The 23,734-nt window shown below is 52.0% G+C and overlaps 1 protein-coding gene across 1 annotated transcript in view; it reads right to left on the reverse strand.

Moving 5' to 3' along the window:
• LOC144111247 (adhesion G-protein coupled receptor D1-like) overlaps positions 1–23,734 on the reverse strand; it is a 204,423-nt gene that overhangs the window by 106,752 nt on the left and 73,937 nt on the right. Inside the window, exons 4-5 of the mRNA XM_077644467.1 lie at positions 21,077–21,146; positions 20,397–20,546 (exon numbers count right to left, since the gene is read on the reverse strand). Coding sequence (XP_077500593.1) covers positions 20,397–20,546; positions 21,077–21,146 — 220 coding nt within the window. The remainder of the gene's footprint in view (positions 1–20,396; positions 20,547–21,076; positions 21,147–23,734) is intronic.

A 23,734-nucleotide genomic window follows, 5' to 3' on the forward strand; every position in this document is an offset into this window, starting at 1 on the left:
AGAGTACGCGTCATAGAGAGAGCGGTGCTCAACCCTGAGGTTGCTCTCTTGACAGAGCGATTAGATCGCTTAGAACAGCTGCTATCTCAGCAGGTAGAACACCAGGTTGAAGCGCGCGCTCAACAGCGCTCATTCGCTGGAAACCGGAGACCGCCACAAAGCTACAGGCGCGGTATGCGAGATTTTGAAGAAATCGTATGCTTCGCTTGCCAGGGTCGCGGACACATCGCCAGGTTCTGCCAAAACGTGCGCCGTGGGGAGCCACAAAGAGAAGCAGGCGAGACATGCCCTAAGCAAGCCTACAGCGGGGCTCCAGATACCGAGTAAAAAAACTAGTTAGTCCTCCCCAGCCTGAGGAGCGTGGGGAGGGAGCAGTAGATGATGAGGTGGTGGTAGTTTGTGTGGCCGACGAGGCATGCCCTGTTGTGCGTTGCAAGTTAAATGGTTGTTGTATGGAATTGTTGATAGATACGGGGTCAAAGGTGACATTGCTTAAGGAGAGCAGTTTTAACACGCTTCGAAGGAAGGGGGACCGCGAGGTGTTGGAAGCGTCTGGTGGTATGGCAACCAAATTTGTAGGCATAACGGGGGATGCTCTTGGCATAAGTGGACTCTACCGGTTACACTTCTCTCTCGGCGGAATTGCATTGGAGCACCCCTGCTACGTATGCCCGGACACGGTGTCTCTGCCAAACGGAGTGTCAGGTATATTAGGGCAGGATTTTTTGAGAAAAGGGAAGGTAGTAGTCTCATTCTCTGAGGAAGAGGTTAATGCGGGCGGCTCAAAAGTTCCGTTTTTGAACAGGAAAGGGGCTGAGATTCGCATTACCGATATTGACACCCGTCAAACAGTGGGATCATTGGAGAAGGTATATTCGCGGGTTGCCGTCCGGCTGGTCGAGGAGGCGGTCGTCCTTCCTTGGTCGGAGCACATTTTGTACGCGTTTGTGCCTTCAGATGTAGAGAGCGGCGCCGTGGGAGTGCTTGAGCCGGTCGACTCTCTCAGCAATGGCCTGAAGGCAGCCGCGTGCCTCGTGACAGTTAATGACGCCCACAGAGTGCCCCTACGGGTGGTTAACTGTAGCCAGCAGCCACTGAGCCTTCCCAAGAACAAAACATTGGCTTTCTTCACCTCTGCGATAGAGCAACGTGAGCCCACCGATACGGTACTCGCAACTGTAGAGCATGCTAGTCCTTCGGCTGCTCCAAAGGTGTCGTTCGATCTTTCTCACGTAAAATCCAGGGAGAGGGAGGCTCTGGCTGGTTTGCTGAACGACTACTCGGAGGTATTCGCCGCGTCCAACCTGGATTTGGGCTGCTGTGGCGTTATAAAGCACAGGATAGAAACCGGCACTTCATCGCCCGTTTACCAGCGTGCGTACAGGATTCCTTACTCCCAACGTGAGGAGATGGAGCGGCAGGTGCAGGACCTGATTGATCGCGGCATTGTCGAACACTCAAAGTCACCCTGGGGAGCACCAGCACTATTGGTGGAAAAGCCAGATGGCTCGTATCGATTGGTAGTGGACTACCGCAAACTAAATGCCGTAACTCGCATCGATCCATACCCCATCCCCAATATACAGGAGGCGCTTTCTCAGCTGGGCTCTGCCAGGTACTTCACGGTAGTGGACATGGCGGCGGGATTCTGGCAGATAGCAATGGATCCGGCAGATGCCGAGAAAACGGCATTCAACACGCCCTCAGGGCACTATGAATGGAAAAGAATGCCGATGGGTCTGGCCAACAGCCCTGCTGTCTGGCAGAGAACCGCTGATGTTATCCTGGCAGGTCTTCTGGGGAGGCTGTGCTTCGTGTATATGGATGACATTATCATATACAGTGGCAGTTTTGATAACCATTTGCGCGATATTGAGCAGGTTTTGGTGCGACTAAGAGCAGCGGGTCTCAAACTGAAGCCCTCTAAGTGCCAATTCCTCAAAAACGAGGTGAAATACCTCGGGCACGTTGTTTCAGCTGACGGCGTGCGACCGGACCCTGAGAAACTAAGGTGTGTCTCGGATTTTCCATCCCCGACTAGCGTCCGCCAGGTCCGGCAGTTTCTCGGCCTGATCGGTTACTACCGAAGGCACATAGAGGAGTTCGCCAAGCTCGCTAAGCCGCTCACCGCCTTAACAGCCAAAAATGTCGCCTTTCGTTGGGACGAAAACGCGGAGAATGCTTTCGGGGCCCTGAAACGGAAGCTAATGAGTGCACCGCTGTTACGCCACCCGGATTTTAGTTTGCCCTTCGTTATGGCCACAGATGCGTCAAAGTTCGCAGTTGGTGCCGTGCTATCTCAGGTTATCGAGGGCAAAGAACATCCCGTTGCTTTTGCTAGCCGACAGTTGAGCCCCACAGAGCAAAAGTACGGAGCTACGGAAAGGGAGTGCCTCGCCGTTGTCTGGGCAGTAAAGCACTTCAGATGCTACCTTTACGGCCGCAAATTCAAGCTAGTCACAGACTGCCATCCTCTGAAATGGGTGATGAGTGTCAGGGACCCTAGCTCGCGACTCGCTAGATGGAATCTACACCTGCAGGAATACTGCTTTGAAGTTGAGCACAAGTCAGGAAAGACACATCTGAATGCTGATGCACTCAGCCGCACAGCTGCCGTGGCAGCTATAAAAGAGTTTGTCCCCGTAGTCGACCCCGCCGAATTACGCACAGAGCAGTGCAAAGATCCTGACCTGAAGCGAATAATCGAAAGCTTAGAGGGCGCACCGTCTCATCCCGAACAGCTAGGTTATTTCATTGACAAAGACGGCACCCTGTGTCGGCGCACGAGGCCAACCAGGAAAGGGAGACCAGAGAAAACCGCTTGGGAGAGAGTCGTCATACCTCGGTCGTGGACAGAAAGGGTTCTCCGCGCGTTTCACGATGCGCCATGCGCCGGTCATTTTGGCGTAGCGAAGACACGCAGGCGTGTGGAGCGTTTGTACTTTTGGAGTGGCATGCGACAGGATGTTAGAGACTACTGTGCGAAGTGTCATTCCTGTCTCGAAAGAAAAACACCCAAGGGACGAAGACCAGCTCCAATTCAGCCGTTCCCTGAGGTTTCGGCTCCCTTCGAGCGGACAGGTATGGACATAATGGGCCCATTGCCCACGACCACTTCCAGAAACAAGTACATTTTAGTATTTGTCGACCACCTTTCAAAATACGCGGAAGCGGTAGCACTCCCAGATCAGAAGGCAGACACGGTTGCAAGAGCATTTGTCGAACAGATCGTGCTCCGACATGGACCCCCGAGGCAACTCTTGACAGATCGGGGAACGAACTTCGTGTCGCAGCTAATGAGGAGAGTTTGCGAGCTGCTTAAGATCGCTAAGAAGCAGACAACACCGTACCATCCGGCTTGCAACGGCGCGGTGGAGCGACTGAACCAAACCGTGGCCGGGTTCCTGTCGCATTTTGTTTCGCGCGACCAGCGGGACTGGGACTTGTGGCTCCCGTATGCAATGTTTGCCTACAATTCCGCAGCACACGAGAGCACGGGCGAATCGCCATTCTTTCTTCTCTACGGCCGAGACCCGGACCAGCCTAGTGAAGTGCCAGAGGGCCCCCGTCGTGTCCCATACGCTTCACTGGACGACTATAAGGTTGAGCTAGAATCGCGCTTGCAAGTGGCGAGGGACATCGCAAAGGAGTCCTTAAAGAAAGCGGCGAAGCGCAGGAAGGAGGTGCACGATCGCAGTGCTAGAGACGCGCCGTTTGATGTGGGGGACAGCGTGTACATTGAAAACTGCCAAAGGCAGATTGGGCTAGCTCGTAAGTTCCAGACGAAGTGGAGAGGACCGTGCGAGGTTGTCGAGAAGCTTTCTCCGGTAAACTTCAGAGTCCGAGACGTGAACCGGCGTTTGATAAGGATACACGCAAATCGCCTCAAGTCGGCACCGGTTCAGTATTCACGAAATGAGGAAAGGGAAAGCGCGGATTTTGATGGGGACAGAAGTGAAGCGAAGCGCGCAGATAGTTCGCAAGAAACGCCCTCTCCTGCATTTGTTCGGCAGGCGCCCGAGGTGACGGCCGGAATGCCACCGGATTTACTTCATGCATTGCTAGAAGAAGAAGCGCGCGAGGTTGCCGCGCAGATAACGCCAGGAGAGGCTCCTGCCACGAGCCCTCGCGAGTCCCAAAGCAGACAAAGGGGCACAGACTTACTTAGTATGACTCATGAAGGCCGATATCCGCTGCGAAATCGGAAAGCTAAGTCGGACTAATGGCGTAAACAGAGCGGAGTTGTGAACTGGTTAGAATTGTGTAATGCCGCAGCTCATAACATTGCTATGTGCTTATGTGTTAAGTTATCGGAGTTGGTAGTTAAACCTTTCTGTCATTAAGTAACACCTGCACAGGAGAGCATGCGGAGCGCATGCAGAACCTGCCCTACTTCCTTTCGTTATCTATATTTTTGTCTGTGCCGTGATCGTGCTAGAAGTGGGAGCTCCTTTGTAACTGTGGTAAATTTATTTCGTCCAGTTTGGACTAGAAAGGAGAGGCTTGGGTGCTGAGTTTCATGTTTATCTGTAAAAGAAGATCAGTGCTGCCCCTGGAGACGCCAGTATTGACAGCGGAGGCATATGGTGTTGTGCAGTGGTGTTGAGTGCAGCGAAAAGTGTTTTGTCGGACGCACTGTGCGAGGCGATTCAGAAAGACAAGGGGAGCTGCGTGGACTCAAATGTTCGGAGAACATTCTTCTGGAGGGTGAGCGAGTGTGACATTCCGTGTGTGCTACGAGGATCCACGTTCGACGGCGCGGCATAGACGGAGACCCGTGACAGCGGCATCATCAATTACCCAGCCATGCTCTTTGAGTGACGACCAGAAAAACCGGTCCCGCCGCCGCCCCGGGGAAACAGGCTTTATCCTCCCCAATTTCCGGTTACATTCCAGGACAAGGGAGCTGTCAGCGGGCCAGAGCGCGCCGTACCACAGCCGACGCTATGCGAAACCGCGAAGACGACATTCTTTCCCTCCCCCCCCCCCCCCCCTTTGTCGTGGGCTATCGCCGGGAAGGCACCCACAGCTTCCCAGAAGGGCCGCGACGGACACCTGTCATGGCGGACAGGCAGTACTCGCCAAGAATGTGGAAAGACAGGCGCTAGTGAATTAGCTCCGAAGAGAGAGCCTGTGTATACTCTCACTTGAGAGAGAGTGGTGGCGTTTTGTTGTTTATTTAGTCTGTATTGTTAACAGACTCTGGGGTCGAGGCTAAGCCCAGCCCAAGGGGTGGTCCCCATCTCGCATGTTATTTTGGATTGGAGAATTGATGCTTTGGGCGGGCCACTGGAAATGACCGCCCTTAGTCCTTTGTTAATCAAGTGCTTAAAAGCACATGTAAACGGATGCAGTCCAGTCTGAGCTGGGGCTCCATGCTTAGCATGTAATGTGATGCTACTTAGGCACTAACCTGCCCGGTCGATGAGTAAAGTAGCGCAAAGTTTGTTCTTTTGTAAATTCAGTTCTGCTTTTTCCAGTTTAACTCTCTGTATATGTATGTTGTAAAATTATGCTCTGCTGTCATCATCTACAAGCTCGCCTCCTGTTCATCTTCCAAGCCGAAAGACACTAGAGGAAGGGTTTGTGAACCATCCTCGAAGAAACGGACGACTATTGAAATTCTACTGCAAGCACGCTCAGGACGACATCGTTCGCCAAGAGGGCCTTCAGCGCCGAAGCCCGTCGGCGTGCAGCTTCTGCCAGCAACCGCTCGAGCCCAACTCCGAAGCCACTCCATCGCCCCCATGAAGTCGTCGGCACGTAAGCTCGGACGCCCCAGCCTCTGATGTATAATCTTAATCATGTGTAATTATTGAATATACCTGTTTGTTTAAACTGAGCCATACGGTGTCTCTTTGCCTCTCCGTCCCGTGTGGACCTGCGCATTATGGGGGCCATCACAAGTATCAAGTAGGGTTTCAAAAGCCCTCCCTTCCAAGTTACGGAATAAGGAGTTAGGTATGCCGTCGTGCCCGGGAGTAGTAGTAGTTTTTAAACGGTCAATGGAGGCCAGCAGCTCTGCCATGGTGAGGTCAGAAGTAATCCCATCGGGGGGCTCTGTTACTGATAAGTCAGGTGGAGACGTAGCGGTGCAGTCATGGTTTGGAAAAAATTGACGGGCCGCTTGTTCTGCAAATGTGTCCTCATCCACATTTAGCGCGAGGCGAATGCTCTCTGTGTAATCGGCAACCTGAGAAGGGCGCTCTATGGCGTGAAACACTCTCCAAAGATGTCGATTGCCCTGCGTAGAGGACAGGCGGGCACACCACGCAGCCCAGCGTTGCCTGCCTAGCCGCTTTGCATAGCGCCGCGCCCGTGCGGTAGCGCGGTGAAGAGTAGGAAGAGCCGAAGGGTCATCGGGGTGACGAGTAGCGTAAAGATCCACCTGGCGACGAAGAGCCCAAAGATTCAAGAGATGTATGTCCGGGTTTGGGTCGTCTTCATTTACAGTAGTGGTACTAGTGTGAGTAGCGAGAACAGCAGATAGAGTAGACAATGCTGAAGAGGGGTTGAATGTAGATAAATGATTGTCTGCGCGTACAGAGTCCCATGATGTTATTCGTACAGTGCGGCGTATTTTCCGTAGACGCGTGATAAAAATAGGGCTGTGATCGCTACCCCAAGTATCAGAATCAACAGCCCAACGAGGGTTACCGGGGCCTAACCACCAAGTGAAATCAGGTGAATACGGGCCACCTCGTGGGCGGGTAGAAGTATTCGGGTGGTTTAAAAGTTGAGAGGAATGATCCGAAAAGCTCCCTTGGATGTTTGAACCCCTTGAGGAATCCAATGGGTAACCCCACACAGTGTGTGCGCCGTTGAAGTCACCACCAACTAGAATAGGGATACCCGAGTTGGTAGAACGTAGAAAACGAACCCATCCCAGATTGGGAGATGCGGAGCCAGGGCGACTATAAAAAGAAACTAGAATAAGGGGTGTGCGTGCAGGTTTTACGAGAAGGGCGACTACCTCTTGACGTGTGTTGCACCACCGTGAAAGGTCGAGCGGTGTGTCCGGAACTGAACTGTGAATATAAATTGGAGATTTACCTGGGCTGAGGGAGGAGGCGGTGCAACGGCGATCAGGGATAGACGGTGAATGGTATGCGCAGAAACCTGAAAGGCGTGGGAGTGCATTATGCTCTTGCAGTAGGAACACCCATACCCTCAGCTTTCCGTTGCGAAGGCGGATGTTCACTTCAGAGGCCTTATTAGCGAATCCTCGACAGTTCCACTGCACCACCACCGATGATGATGTGCTATCCATGACGAGGCCGAAGAGCTTCCACGATGAGGGATGTCACCTGCTTCATCAGCGCTAATATCTTATCCACTGTCGGGGTAGTCACGGCTAACAGGTGTTCGGCACCCGATTGTGGGCCAGTGCTTACCCTAGGTGATTCCTCCGATGATTGCTCCCGAGTGACCAGAATTCTTCGATAGGATTGAGCACGACGCTGTTCCCGGCGCTGGGTGAGTTCGTCTAGTCGGCGGCGAGCCTCCGCGATTGCATTGTCTAAAGCTGTGTCTTCATCTGTGGTATCCACATGTGATGGATGCACTGGACGTTTTGGCGTACCATTTGATCCGGGAAGGTGAGCCGCTTGTGCATATGTACGCTGGCGAGGAGACGTATGGTGAGCAGCAGGCTCAGATAAAGGAAGTTCAGGGAAGTCGTTGTCGTCACATGCGAGAGCTGCAAAGCGATTACTTGTAGGAACATCCATTTTTGCAGGCGACTTGTGAAACTTCTTCGCTTGCTTCTTCTTTGGACAAGCGGGGGAGCGAATGTCATGGTCCGGCGATTTGCACAGGGCACAATGAGCTGTTGGTTCATTCATGTCGGCCACAGCTGCTGGATTAGGGCAGGTATTTTGCATATGTCCTCATTTGTGACAGTGATAGCAAAAAATACGACGAGGTCGGAAGGGCTGTAGTTTGACGATCGCACCGTAGTAGATAAGGTACTTCGGGAGAGTCAACGGGCCTTGCAGGATGAGCAGGTATGAGCCCCGGCGACCCATAGGCCGTGCTTGCAGTACAACATGAGTTGAGCAGCGAATATTTGCGCGCACCTCCTCGGGAGGGCTCGTGCTGTCGACATGATAAACCATGCAGCGGAGTGTGTCAGGACCAGATGCAAAATATATTTGCACCGGGACATGCTTGCTGTCATCCAGGGGGATCCGCGTAACTGCGCAAAGTTTCTGGGCGTCCATCAAGGATGACAAGTTTACCGTGATGGTGTTCGATGGGCAATGGACGACAAACACGCAGTAGTTCGAAGAGCCAAGGGCATGGTCAATTGTGGCTTGAACATTCCGGGCAGGGATGGCAGTCATATCAAAGCGCAATGTAGGCTTGATGGTAACGCGGAACGATTTCGCAGCAGGCGGAAGAGAGCCTTGACTCACGGGAGGCATCTGTGGAGGAGGCTCAGACGCTGGTGACGGCACTTGGTGGGAATACTGAACTGGCGCGACGGGCACAGTTTCTTGAGGGAGTGCCACGGGCACGGAGGCGGTAGAGCAGTCCATGTCACAGGTCAAAGTCGTAGCATCGGAAGACGGCGCAGGCTGGAGGCCCAGAGGCGCTGACGATTGCGTGGACGTGGAGGCTGCGTCAGGTGGCAACACAGCGGGCATCCGCGTAGCCGTCGTCGACAACGCAGAATCCATGCAGACGCGTAGCGCGGCCTCGCTCTGCAGCGCCGAGCTAAGCCTAGCTTGCCCCTGAGGGTTCCGGTTGGGTTTTCTCACTTGAGAATGCGCCCGCCGTGCCGGGAATTTCTCCGCAGGGGCGTCGTCAGCATTCGGTCTCACGGAGGGCACTGTCCGACCCACGCCACACGCGAGAAGACAGCGAAAAGCGAAAACACAGACCTAGAAGCAGACACGTAGCCACCCACTAGGTCTTCGTCTTCTTCATTGCTGAAGTCGTCACCCTCTGTCAAAGCTTCGAGCGGCTGCGGAAGCAGAGGCAGCACCGCCGACAGGTTGAGTCGCTTGCTGGACTGACGCCAACACCTGACACCTCGCTGCTGCAACAAATCAGACTTTGTTCGGGAAGAAGTGGCGCGTCAGCTCTCTGTCTCTTCGGCCGAGCCCTACAGAGCGAGCTCCATATTTGGCTCCGGCTCTTCGACATGCAATACTAGAGCAGGTTGCCGAGGCTCTTCCACATGCCCATCCGCCACCACCTGTCGCCGCTCCACTGACATATGCCAACGTCATCGCCCAGACGTCGGCCCCTATGGCACTCCGCTGACATACGTGGACGTCGTCCCCAGACCTCGACCGCCTACCTATGCTTTGCCTCCAACACCTGCGCGAGCGGTGGCTCCTTCTCTTCGACCGGCTATGCGAGTCAGCATTCCCTGGCACACCATCGAAAACCGGCCTATCTTTTACAATTGCGGCTTGCTTGGTCATGTGGCCCGGCTTTGCCGTGATCGTATCCCAGTCTACGCGCCGCCTCCTAAAGCTCCCAAGTACTGGGCTTCCACGAGTCAGTACTCCGGACCTGCTGAGCCGCCGTGTAGTTGTCCTTTTTGTCCTGGCCGTTCGGCGCTTGGTGTACACCGTTCACCTTCACGAAGGCGCCGCACCCTTTCTCCTATATGATGTCGCCCCAATACCACTCAGGAGGGAAGCTAGGCGCCGCTGTTCCTGAGGCGAGAGCTGCGTCCCCGTAGAACTTTCCAAGGCCTCGAATATCCCCTGCTAATCTGATCGAAATTTCTGTTTGGGGAATTTCTGTCTTGGCCCTTGTGGACACCGGTGCTGCGATTTCTGTTATGGACGAAAAGTTTCGTCGTTCGTTGAAGAAGGTAGAGACGCCGATTCCTGGACTATCGCTGCGTACGGCCAGCGCTGAGCACATCAAGCCGTCCGCAGCGTGTACCGCTCGAGTTGTGATTCAGGACTCCCTCTACCCGATGGAATTCGTCGTGCTGTCTTCCTGTTCCCATCCTATTATTCTTGGGCGGGACTTCTTTTGCCGCCATGAAGCTATCATCGATTGTGCTAGAGCGGAAGTCGGTTTCTCTTCTCTGCCCAATCCTTTGTTGGATGCTACTCCTTCTGTTGCCTGTTTTAAATGCCTCGCCACCGAAGACATCCACATTCCCCCATGCTCTTCCGTTCTTGTTCACCTGTCTTGCGGCTCTATTGGTGACGACACTGACCTCTTTACTCCAGGCTATACTTTTCTGCACCGCAAGTGTCTCCCTCTGCCAAAGACCGTAGTGACTGTGTCCGCTGGCCTCTCGATACTTTTGATCTCTAACCTGTTTTCCTGCCCTAACGCTCTGCGCCTTGGTGAATGCCTCGGCAGTGTGCAACCCCTCGCATCTCTGCTCATCTGCAAGGAGACCGACGATACACCGCTCCTCGCCATGAACGCGCTCAGCCCTCTTTCTTCTACGCCAGATCCTTCTTCTACCGAATTGTTCTTGTGCTCCATCGACGCCGATCTTCCCCCGCCGCAAAGAACACAGGTCCTCCCCCTACCTAATCAATTCCGCTCTTCCTTCGACGCTCACCAAAGTTCCTTGTGCCGAACTTCCACCGTCCCCCATCTCATTGGCACTGGTGCCCAAGCGCCGCTGCACAGCGCCCCTATCGTGTATCTCCAACCGAGCGCCGGACAATTGCAGAGCAAGTCGACCAAATGCTTCAAAACGGCGTCATTCAGCCCTCAAGCATCCCTTGTGCATCCCCTGTTGTTCTTGGGAAAAAGAAAGATGGCTTCACACGCTTATAAGTCAATTACCGCCGCCTTAACTACCGCCGCCTTTGTGACTCCCGACGGACTGCATGAATTTATTGTGATGCCGTTCGGCCTTTGTAATGCCCCTGCAACCTTTGAAAGGATGATGGACACCATTTTGCGTGGACTCAAGTGGAATATGTGCCTATGCTACCTCGACAACATTGTCGTCTTTTCCCCCGACTTTGAAACCCATCTATTCCGTCTGAAGCACGTTTTGACCTGCCTCTCTGAGGCCGGCCTGCAGCTAAACTTGAAGAACTGCCATTTTGCTGCGTGTCAACTGACCATTTTAGGCCACGTTGTCTCCAAGGAAGGCGTTTGTATCGACCCAGCCAAACTTCGCGCTGTCGCTGCCTTTCCCAAAACCTACTTCCATCAAAGACATGTGTACCTTCCTAGGTCTGTGCTTTTACTTTCGCTGGTTCATTTGCAACTTTGCTTCGATTGCTCGGCCTTTAACACAACTTTACGGCAGTTCCGATTTATCGATGTGGTCTCCGGTGTACGACGATGCATATAACACCTTGCGCCGCCTTCTCACAGCACCGCCCATACTTCGCCATTTCGACGCGACCGCTCATACCGAGGTCCACACGGACGTCAGTGGTGCTGGCCACGGCGCCGTACTCGCCCAGTGCATCTGTGGTTTCGATTAATCGTTATTGCCTATACAGGCCGCATACTTAAGAAGAATGAATATAATTACTCCCTCAGTGAAAAAAGTGTTTGGACCCTTCGCCCTTGCCCAATGGCCGCTCTATTGACGTTGTGACGGACCATCATGCGCTTTGTTAGCTTTCCTCCTTGAAAGACCCATCCGGCCGCCTTGCCAGGTGGGCTCAACGTCTGCAGGAATATGACATTCGCGTGGTATATCGCTCCGGCCACAAGCATCAAGACGCTGATGCCCTGTCCCGCTGCCCACTTCCAGCCGAGATCGCCAGCCTTTCCACCTCTGACGCCTCCCTGTCGTCGCTTCCGACGGCCACAAGTGGTTACTCGTTATTCCTGGCCAATTGCGCACGGCCTATTTTGACGCTGACCCACAATGCTGTCACGCGGGACTTTTCAAGACATACACCTGCATCCGGCAGCGCTATTACTGGCGCGGCATGTACACCTTCGTACTTAAATACGTCCGCTCCTGCCTCGCCTGTCAACGTCTCAAGGCATCTCCTCATCGTTCTACTGGAGGGTTGCAGCCGCTCCCTTGCCCACCACGCCCTTTCGACCCCATGGGCATTGATTTCTACGGCCCGCTTCCGCACACTGCGGCCGGCAACCATTGGGCTATCGTTGCGGTTGATCACTTCAAGAGGTATGCCGAAACCGCCGCTTTTCCGTCTGCCACAGCGACAGGCGTTGCATCCTTCCTTTTGGAACGTTTTGTGCTTCGTCACGGCGCACCTCGTGAACTGCTTAGCGACCGCGGACGCGCCTTTTTGTCAGATGTCGTCAAAGCCCTGCTCTGCCAGTGCAACTAATACATCGAACCACCTCCGCCAATCGTCCGCAGACCAACGGCCTCACCGAGCGATTTAACCGCTCCCTCTGGGACATGCTCTCTATGTATGTCGCATCCAACCACTCAAATTGGGATCTCGTCCTTCCTTATGTGACTCATGCCTACAACGCCGCTCAGCAGTCCACTACTGGCTTCTCTCCCTTCTTTCTTGTTTACGGCCGACATCCGTCTGCTAGAATAGACTCCATTCTGCCTTACCAACGTGACACCTCCGAATATACCCCTGTTTTTGAAGCTGCGCAACACACAGAAGATTGTCGCCAAATCGCCCGGTCACTCACGACTGACACCCAGTATCGCTAAAAATTTCCGCACGACAACGCTCACACTACAGCGCACTTCTCTGCTTGTGTGGCTCTAGATACCGTCAAGCACTCCTGAACTGTCCTAGAAATTTCTCGCCAAGTATCACGGCTCTACCACGTCTTGGAGCGCACATCTCCTGTTAATTACGTCGTCGAACCCCTCATGCCATCTCCCGTTCTCCGCCGCCGCGGCCGCGAGACAGTTCACATCCAGCGTCTCAAGCCTTACTACAACCCCTCCATCTTACAGTCGCCGTAAGTCGCCGGGATGGCTCCACTTCTCCCCGGAGGTGATTGTAAAGAAGAACCTGACACAGGCAAACCAGATGACTGATGACAAAGATGATCCTGCGCGTCAGCCGTCTGTACCACGAGTATCTGTACCCGACCTGGTTGCCCTCGGACTGTTTTCGCCGCTGCTCCTGTCCTCCCAGCTCCTGATCAATAAACCCCCTTGAGAACACAGCGCTTGCAGACAAAGGACCAGAACAAGAAGGACACACACCTGCGCAGGTGTGTGTCCTTCTTGTTCTGGTAGCGCAGGTGTGTGTCCTTCTTGTTCTGGTAGCGCAGGTGTGTGTCCTTCTTGTTCTGGTAGCGCAGGTGTGTGTCCTTCTTGTTCTGGTCCTTTGTCTGCAAGCGCTGTGTTCTCAAGATGTACCCCAACCAACTCGCCCAGCAACAAACCTTGCTCAATAAACCCCCGCCTTACAAAATAACATAAGTAAATAAATAAATTTCAAAAGTATCCTTGCCAATGCCTTTCACGAAATCTTTTATCTTTTCGGCCTTAGGCATGCGAGCGTTGCGCGCTTGCACAGATCCATTACGCCCTCGATACAGCTGGTGAATGACTGGGTCGGCTGCTGCTGCGCCCGCCCCCGTGAGCGCTGCGCAGCGCGGAGCTTGCGCACACCGTTTTGACAAGGTCTCGATGTCCGCTTCATGGCTGTGAAACCAGATGTTTGCGATGCTGGCGAGGCACAAGGTGACGTTAAGTTTCATCATGCCGTCCCAGCGGTTTTGAATGCTCACCCGCTCGTAGGAGGCCAGCGAGTTCTCGACATAATAGTCGCCGGTCCAATCGAACGTGTCGAAAACGTGGGAAGTCATGCACAAGGGCCATACACGTACCCGTACGTACACCGCGGCGACCGTGTCTTGCGAAAGGTGCGGTGCCAACAAGGTTTCCTGACTGCCCTGCACGCCTGTCGAAAGTCAGGAAGGAACGTAATGGGCCTTCTGAGAGGCACGAAGATCTCGAAAACATTATGCGCGTTAACCCCCAAAAGTTCTGGAATCTGGTCACCCCGTGCAAATGCCGTACTCAAAACATTTCTTTGGTTAACCATGCTAGCTTACATGTTCCTGATATTGAGCGCGCAGATGTCATGAATTCATATTTCTCCTCCGCGTTCACCCACGAACCTGCACTTGGTATTCCCCCAATACCTGCCACTAATTTTTCCCAAATGCCACCAGTTTTTATAACCCATGAGGGTATCGCTAAACTCATCGACAACCTTAAGTTGTCAAGCGCTCCTGGGCCAGACAACATAACTGCCAAAATATTGAAGGGCACCGTGAGCATTTCTAGCCGTATTTTGCACATTATTTTTCAGCATTCTGTTTCAAACGGCGAAATACCAAATGATTGGAAAACTAGTAAAGTAACCCCAGTATTTAAGGCAGGCAATCGATCCGATCCTTCTAATTACCGCCCAATTTCATTAACATCTATTTCATGCAAGCTACTGGAGCACATTTTATATTCGCAGATCGCATCACACCTCGACAATAACGCTTTCTTTTATGAAAAACAGCATGGTTTTAGATCAAGCCATTCTTGCGAGTCCCAGCTTTTTGAATTCACCACAGACCTCCACTTAAACTTAGATTCTTCCTTCCAAACTGACGTCATTTACCTAGACTTCTCCAAAGCCTTCGATCGCGTTCCACATCAGCGTTTAATGGCAAAACTGTCCTGCCTCCACATTAACCCTTTAATCTTGTCATGGATTGACTGCTTTCTCCGCGAACGCTCACAATATACAGTAATAGAGAACCACAGATCGCAAAATACTACAGTCATCTCTGGTGTCCCCCAGGGATCGGTGCTGGGACCACTCCTTTTTCTGATATTTATAAATGATCTTCCTAATGCCATATCATCTTGTATCCGCCTCTTCGCAGACGATTGCGTCCTTTACCGCCGCATATCTACTCCCGATGATCACACTCTGCTTCAACGCGACCTAAATCTCATAGAAACCTGGTGTACGTCATGGCTTATGCGACTGAACATTTCCAAATGTAAGTTCATGCATGTATCAAGAAAGCGAAATAACCTCAGCTATCCGTATTCATTAAATTATACACCACTCTCTGAAACAGAATCATACAGGTATCTTGGAATCATCGTGAACAACAAACTAACATGGTCTTAGCACATTGCAAAACTTTGTACAGATGCTTCCAAGTTGCTTGGGTTTATCAGACGATCCCTCGCTTTTTCACCCCGTTCTATCCGTCAACTCGCCTACGTAACATTCATCCGTTCGAAACTCGAATATGCCTCGGCGATCGGGAATCCCCATCAGAAATATCTAATCGATCATCTTGAAGCCATCCAAAATCGCGCAGCCCGTTTTATCACATCGCAGTATGACAGCCGACACAATATAACTCTTATCAAGGCATCCCTTGATCTTCAACCCCTGGCACTTCGGCGTAAAATTTCACAGCTTTGCCTATTTCACAAATTGTACCATACCTTCCCACAGCTAAGAAACTCTGTATTACACCTGCCGCTTCGCACCTCACGCCGACTTTTCAATTCTTTAAGTTTGCAGCGCATACATGGCTCCACAAACTCATTTAATAAATCCTTTTTACCTAGCTCCATTACATTGTGGAATGACTTACCCGATTCCATAGTTACTGAAGTAGAACCTAATAAATTCAGGCACTTATTACCAGCACATTTTAAGGGCTGAGATATTTTGCCGTGTTTTTGAATGTGTATGCGTCTGTTTTTTGATTTTTTTGTTTTTTCCAAGTTGTTCTTGAGCCGCTGTGTCTTTATTAGTGTTGATGCTTGTAATGATGTTAATGTTTAACAAGAACCCTGCACTTTGTATTGATTTTTGTTGTACCATTGTATATGTAACGACTACTCCCCCCCCCCTTATGTAATGCCCTAAACCAAGGGCCTTTAAGGGTAAATAAATAATAATGATGATGATGATGATATTCCGGGGTCAATTAATCGCCGTTCTCTTCATGAGCCGCTCGACGGTCCTCAAGAGGATGCGGCGAATCAAGACCCGTCTACGGAGGAGGGCCCGCAGGAATCATCCTCCTGTAACACCACATCGCGCGGCTTCAATAACTTAATTGTCTGAGTGTCACCGAACATTTCACCTTCTATCTCTTGGGGCTGCCATCGACTCTAACTAGATGGAGTCAGAAGCGCGTGCTTTGGAAAGCTGAGCGCATCAAAGTTGTCCACTTGACAGCACCACCAATCCTGTCTCCTTCAGTCGTGTCGACAAGAATCGTAGACGTCACTGAGGACATGACAATGAAGGTTTTTATATACTGGCAAGGAAAATCTCACTGGATGCATTTCAGCTGCCAAGTGATGCACGAAGCGCCGAAAATATCGCCGCTGTGCGCGAACAGTTGTGGATGATGCGTTGTTGTCTGTCGTGGTGGAGCGAATCCAATACTCGAGTTCAGCCGGAAAGTGCCGGCGCAAGTAATGCAAGTTTATTCTCCAGCCAGGACTAAGCACTTGTTCAAGATGCCTCCGTTCGTCGTAAACTTTGAGACTCCGCGAAAAGTCTTTTGCTAATACTGAACAAATGGCGACACTGAAAAGGGCGAACTACGCACGCGAACTACGTCAATGAGGATGCGTCAGTAATGCAAAGCAAAGAAAAAGAAATGGACAACAGGACGCAAACACTGTGGAAACTGTCAAAGCTTTCCCATGTATATTGTTGATTGCAACGTGGAAAGGCAGGGATTTTAGTTTCTAAAGCGAGAAAAACGAGATCTAATTTCCGTGCTCTTTGTCTTGTAGGTCGTACATGTGCTCTTTCGCTCATCAGTGACACCGATTTTAGTGTGTCTTACGTTCTTTGACAATAAAGCTAGTGTAATGAAGACGACGAGCATATGCGCCAATGTCGATTTTTCGGCTTGGTCACCCGTCTGCGACGACGTCTACAACACCTTACGTCGTGTCCTCACGGCACCTCCCATCTTGCGCCATTTCGACCCGGCGGCCCCGACTGAAGTTCACACGGATGCCAGTGGTATTGGTCTCGGTGCAGTGCTCGCTCAGCGCTAATATGGATACGACGAATACGTCGTTGCCTATGCCAGCCGCACACTCACAAAGGCTGAGTCTCACTACTCTGTGACTGAAAAGGAGTGCCTCGCCATTGTGTGGGCCTTAGGCAAGTTTCGCCCTTACGTGTACGGCCGTCCTTTCGACGTCGTTACGGATCATCACGCCCTTTGTTAGCTTTCCTCTTTGAAAGATCCTTCCGGCCGCCTGGCGCGATGGGTGCTGCGTCTTCAAGAATGCAACATACGAGTCGTGTACCGGTTGGGCCGCAAACATCAGGACGCCGACAGCTTGTCTCGCTCCCCGCTGAACTTGCCAGCCTCTGCGAAATCGGAGCCCCTGCGCCATCTCCCACCGTCAGTGACATGCCTTCTGAACAGCGCAAGGATCCCTGGATTCGTGCTCTTCTGGAATTTCTCTCCGACCCATCGGCGGATAAACCATACCGAGCGCTGTGCCGTCAAGCTTCCCATTTTGAGATCCGAGACAACCTGCTTTATCGCCGTAATTATCATTCTGATGGACGAAAATGGCTCCTCGTCATTCCTCGCCACCTACGGTCCTATATCTGCTCATGTTTTCACACTGACTTGCAATGCGGTCACGCAGGCCTTTTCAAGACTTACACGCGCCTCCGCCTTCGCTACTACTGGCGTGGCATGTAATAATTGGTTTGGTTTATAGGGGTTTAACGTCCCAAAGCAACTCAGGCTATGAGAGACGCCGTAGTGAAGGGCTCCGGAAATTTCGACCACCTGGGGTTATTTAACGTGCACTGACATCGCACAGTACACGAGCCTCTAGAATTTCGCCTCCATCGAAATTCGACCTCCGCAGCCGGGATCGAACCCGCGTCTTTTGGGCCGGCAGCCGAGCGCCATAACCACTCAGCCACCGCGGCGGCTGCATGTAATAATTGGTTTTTTTGGGGAAAGGAAATGGCGCAGTATATGTCTCATATATGGTTGGACACCTGAACCGCGCCGTAAGGGAAGGGAAAAGGAAGGGAGTGAAAGAAGAAAGGAAGAAGGAGGTGCGGTAGTGGAGGGCTCCGGAATAATTTAGACCACCTGGGGATCTTTAACGTGCACGGACATCGCACAGCACACGGGCGCCTTAGCGTTTTTCCTCCATAAAAACGCAGCCGCCGCGGTCGGGTTCGAACCCGGGAATTCCGGATCAGTAGTCGAGCGCCACAATTTCGTTTTGAAATACGTACGCTCGTGCCTCGACTGCCAACGCCACAAGACACCCACTACCCGTACTGCTGGCGAGTTGCAGCCGCTATCTTGTCCGCCTCGACCTTTCGACCGCGTTGGCTTTGATTTATATGGGCCCCTCCTGTATACTGCTTCTGCCAAACGATGGATCATTGTTGCCGTCGATCACCTCACGCGGTATGCTGAAACTGCCGCGCTCTCTGCTGCCACGGCACAGGATGTGGCAACCTTTCTTCTGCGCCGGTTCATCCTTCGACACGGTGCCCCTCAAGAACCCCTCAGCGACAGAGGCCGTGTCTTCCTATCTGATGTCATCAAATCTCTGCTCCGTGAGTGCAACGTCATCCATCGGAGTTCCACCGCTTACCACGCTCAGACCAACGGCCTCAGTGAACGCTTTAACCGCACTCCGGGGGACATGCTGGCTATGTGCTATGTACGTCGGTTCGAACCACACGACCTGGGACCTCATTCTCCCGTATATTACGTTCACGTACAATACTGCTACGCAGTCTACGACAGGATTTTCTCCTTTCTTCATCCTTTATGGCCGCCATCCCTCCGTTCCCATTGATACTGTTCTCCCCTACCACCCTGACGCATCTGAGTGCGCCACCGTTTCCGAAGCCGCCAGGCACGCCGAAGACTGCCGCCAGATCGCCCGGTCGCTCACGACAGCTACCCAGTCCCTTCAAAAAACGCGCCACGATGAAAGTCAACGTCCCCAGCATTTCTCGCCCGGCTCTCTTGTCCGGCTATGGATACCTCACAGTACTCCGGGCCTCTCCCGGAAGCTGCTGGCTAAATAGCAAGGGCCCTATCGCATCCTGGAACAAACATCTCCAGTCAACTATATTGTTGAGCCCCTCACGCCGTCACCCGATCTCAGACGCCGCGGCCGTGAGACTGTACATATCCAGCGCCTCAAGAGATACTACGACCCCGCTGTCTTTTCCGCCCCTTAAGTCGCCAGGATGGCTCCTCTTCTGTCCGGGGGCCATTGTAAGGAAGACGATGAGCATATGCGTGAGCCGCATACTGAACGCCTGGTGCACGCTCCTGGCTCCATTGTAAAGAAGACGACGAGCATATGCGCGAGCCACATGATCATCGCCTGGTGCACGCTCCTGCCTGGACTAGCTGACCTCGGACTGCCGTTGGCCCTGCTCCCGTTAAGAAGCTTCCCAAAATAAACCCCACCTTACACTAGTAATATATGCCGAATGAGGGTACACGAATCCAATATTATGCAGTTTCAGTAGCATGCACAGCTATAAAGAGTCAGGCCTGCGCCCATTTGGCGTGCGCGAGATATTTTCACTCCATGCCAAGAATTTAGAGTTTGATTTAGTTAACGTCTGTAATACAGCAAATAGAAGGTATCAGATTATGCTAATATCCCTCAACGCGGTCCGCACCACCGCTAAGAAAACCTGCACGCCGTGTTGAACTAAATCCCCTGAATATTTTTCGGTTTGACGGGTTGATGAATTACGGACGACCGACCAATACAGGCATCCACTTTTTACCGGCCTCGTGGCGAGTGAATTGTTGGAATTCACAAAGTTTCGCACACGCTAAATAACCTGAAGGCCGCGAGAACGACTGATAAACACTGAGAGTTATCGAAAAATATGCATCTTATTTTTTGGTTATTTACTCATTTTGACTAAGCTTTATATTTAACCTAGTTGTTCGCATTTTCTCTCAATATATATTTCCCAAATATTCTGACATTTGCTTGCTAACGTCTAATGCTGCCCAGTTTACTTCGCCGTTTCTAATATCAAAGGCGGCCGCCGTCGTGTGGCGCCATCTGGCCGAGCGCCAAGATTTGCGAGGGCGCAGTGGTGCGTAGCGCTGGCGCTCGCTATTTCCTTGGGGCACCCAAGCCTTGGGGTCCCCTATTGGGGTCCCCTATTGTAAAACTCCCTAAAGCTATCCGCCGTGCGAGGGGGCGCCCTATGCTTGCTACAAGATGGGTGACTCTGTGCGTCGCATAAACCGCCGGCGTTCGAGCCGGAACACGCACGCGCCGATCAATTGGCAAATCTCATTCGGCGCAAGGCTTACGTACCAGCGGTGTGCGTGGACTGTTTGGAATGTGCTGGAGCCATGCGGAGAAACTCATTTGCGATACTCGGTGGAGGAGTGCCCGTGGCGGCGATGCATTTCGCTATTTCTGCGCGACGGCCTACAGCGGATGCACGCACCTGGCCCGTTGGAAGAGCCTGGCTGACAGGTTCCTCTGGGGCCTGGGACAGAAGAAGACGGCTGCCAGGAAGAACAGCTGCAGCAGCACGCACAGGCACACGGGAACAGTGGTCGCGTACGAGGCGCTCTCCGATAGGTCCAGCCAGCAGCTGCGCGCCGATGAAACGAGGGGGAGTAAAAACTTTATTAGTTCCAGAAAAAACAGAAAAAGGGAACTTCAGGTTGACGCCAGGTGATCAGAAGACGATGCTTGGTGATGATACCAGATCAAAAAAAACCGCTTCCTGCTGAATTATGAAACCTGAAATTGTGTCCTTCCGTGTGAAAACCATTCAATTCCACCTCGAACGCCTTCTGCTTCCAGTTGGAAAATGCCACTTTCAGCTGGATTTTGGAACCGCAAATTGTGTCCAGATGGCATGATTTTTTGCTTCCAGGCAGAAAATTTCCACGGCCAGTTCTTCGCTGGAGCTACTGGAAAACGCCATTTCTAGTTACCCCAGCGGAAAATGCAACAGGAAAAGTGGTTTTCCAGCAGGAATTAGTGCTCGTCAAATGAGTGTCCAACGCGCAGAGTGAAAACCAGGGCAAGCACCCTGCTGGACGCATACCTCTAGGCCAAGGGACGCGAGGTAAAGGCTACCCTGCATGACAGCATGGTGCGCGTGCTGTCACTCACATTTGCCCCTGCCTCGTGTACTTGTCTCCGAGACTGCCGGCGGACACGCCCGTCACAATGGCCGGAACACCTGTGGAGCAGAGGATGAATTTTAATGCACAACTGCAATCTTGTCCTTGACATCGAACTTTCAGGGCACCTCTGGTGATTTCGGGTTTGGCCACTGGTTCACCGCTACATGGATCTTATGTGCTGACACTTGGCGTTCAGCATTTGCCACACGCTTGACAGATGACAGCACTATGGTCATTTTAGTAGCCAGGATAGGGGTATTTCTGTCTAAGATGCACCGAGTCAAGTACCAAGATACAGAAACATTATGAGGTGCGTGTGGAGAGGAAGTGGAAACGGCTGAGCACCTGATACTTTTCTGTAAGCGGCTTCCCCATACCCTTCAAAGCAACGGGGCTGATTAGTAGGATTAGGGTTTAAGGAGAGTGGAGGAAAAATAGACTTTAAATTGGTGGCTAAATTAAAGGCAAGTGTGAAACCTCATTCGCACTCCGATGACGGTCGTGGAATGGCTCGCTCTAAAGACGAAGGAGGAATTCTGCGTCTTCAGGTTAAGTACAAAAAAAATTATTGCGAGTCAAGGGCGTCAGCTGCCCTTTGATTTGAAGGGTTTAGCCCAGTCCGTCCGTTTGCGATCACGGAAGGCACATTGTCAGTGACTAAACCTTTGCGGCTATCGGCTTTACATTTTACGGTTAGCGCCGTGCAGCTGTACGAAGATAGAAAGGGATGCTGTTAGCTCGTCGATGGCGCTATGGTTATAGCTTCAGATTCCGGCCGCGAGATCGGGGACTGTCATAACGCGTGGCAAGCGGGTCCCGATGTACTTCAGAATTCATGTGCCGCTGCTTGGCTAGCTGCAGGCTGAGTTTGTGAGAAAAACGAGTGGAAATTGTCAAGTGAAATGCGTGAATAAAGTGTTCTTACCGGGACGGTGGTCGTATGCATTGGCGTTTTACACCGATGGTGTTGCGCAGGTGACATCAGTGCAAAACATCGCTTTAAGCGAGAAAGTGTGACATAACGTCTCGAGCCGTTAGGCGCGGAAAGCGATACTAGCGCGGCTGCGCGCAACGTTCACGAGAAACGCCGCCTTTCGCAACACATCGTGCACACTGCATTTCCGAATGAGTAGGCTTTATCGGAGCGACCTTCGCCTCGCAGCCAGACGCCGAATTTTAGTTGCGTGTTTTCTTCATGCAAATTATGCGCCAGGCTCTAGAATGCATGGATCAACGCCGAGGACAGTTAAATAATGTGCAATTGAATTTATTTAACTGTCCTCGGCGTTGATTCGTTACGTGGTTTCGGATTCATGGAGGCGAAACACTAAGACGCCCGTGTGCTGTGCGATATCAGTTCACGTTAACGATCCCCAGATGGTCGAAATTATTCCGGAGCCCTCCACTACGGCACCTCTTTCTTCCTTTCTTCTTTCACTCCTTCCTTTATCCCTTCCCTTACGGCGCGGTCAGGTGTCCAACGATATATGAGACAGATACTGCGCAATTTCCTTTCTCCCAAAAAAACCACTTGTTCTATTTTAACCCAATGATGGCTGTGACGTTCATTTTACCTTTAGGTCTCCACGAAAAACCTTTAATATTTAAATTTTTTTATTTACATAATACTGCAAACCTTATATGATTCAGGCAGGAGGGCAAAAACTGGGAAGAATCAATATTCGTAACGCCAAGAAGTAATAAAATTAAAAAATTACGATATTTACAATACCTTGACACGAATTCGGTATCACCAATCGAACGATGGCTGTGACATGTATTTGACGTTTTGGTCACCACGAAAAAACCTGCAATAAAAACGCTGACCAGTAGATTCAATTCACTAAAACAGTGAAACCATTCCTGCTTGAACAGCTGGAATGGCAACGAACTACGTATGAGCAGTTCATCGTCGTCATCATCATCAGCCTGACTACGCCCTCTGCAGGACAAATGCCTCTCCCACATCTCTCCATGTAAACCTGCCCAGTGCCTGCGGCGGCCACCCTCTACCCGCAGACTTCTTAACCTCATCCGCCCACGTGACTTTCTGCCGCCACTTGCAACGCTGGCCTTCCCCTGGAATCAACCCCGTCACCCTGAAAGGTGCACTAAACAAGAATCTGAGCTCGTCTTTGTACTGCGGGAGAGGAGTCGCGATCCTGGCCTGGTGTGCAGACGCGCGTGCATATAGGCTCCGGCCATTTTGTGTATTTTGACCGACTTTTGATCTTCCGCCGAATTGTTTGTGTCACCCGAAGTTCATGAAGGTACCCGGCACCTTCCCACCCCTTTTGTCGGGACCGGCACTCCGTTTTTGTGACCTGCTTGTACATTTGTTTCCAGCGCCAGCCTCGCTAAGCCTAGTGGCGATAGGCTCCGCTTCGCAGCTATGCTCACTGCTTCGCCAAGCATGGACGTCGTCACCGTGAAGGAGGAGGACCTATCCCCTTAACAGCATATACCCACGGACTGCACCTACGTATCCCATTGCTACGGACGCGGCTCATCCGCTTCATTATCTTCGAAACACACTTCCAGGCCACCGCTGACGGCGTCGCCTTTCGCGTCCGCACAGCTATCTCCCTCTACGCAGCGCAAACTACCTCGCCGCACTCCGTCCCTGTCACGTCTCTCTCTTGAA

The sequence above is a fragment of the Amblyomma americanum genome, chromosome 11, assembly GCF_052857255.1.
Source record: "Amblyomma americanum isolate KBUSLIRL-KWMA chromosome 11, ASM5285725v1, whole genome shotgun sequence".
Lineage (NCBI taxonomy): Eukaryota > Metazoa > Arthropoda > Arachnida > Ixodida > Ixodidae > Amblyomma > Amblyomma americanum.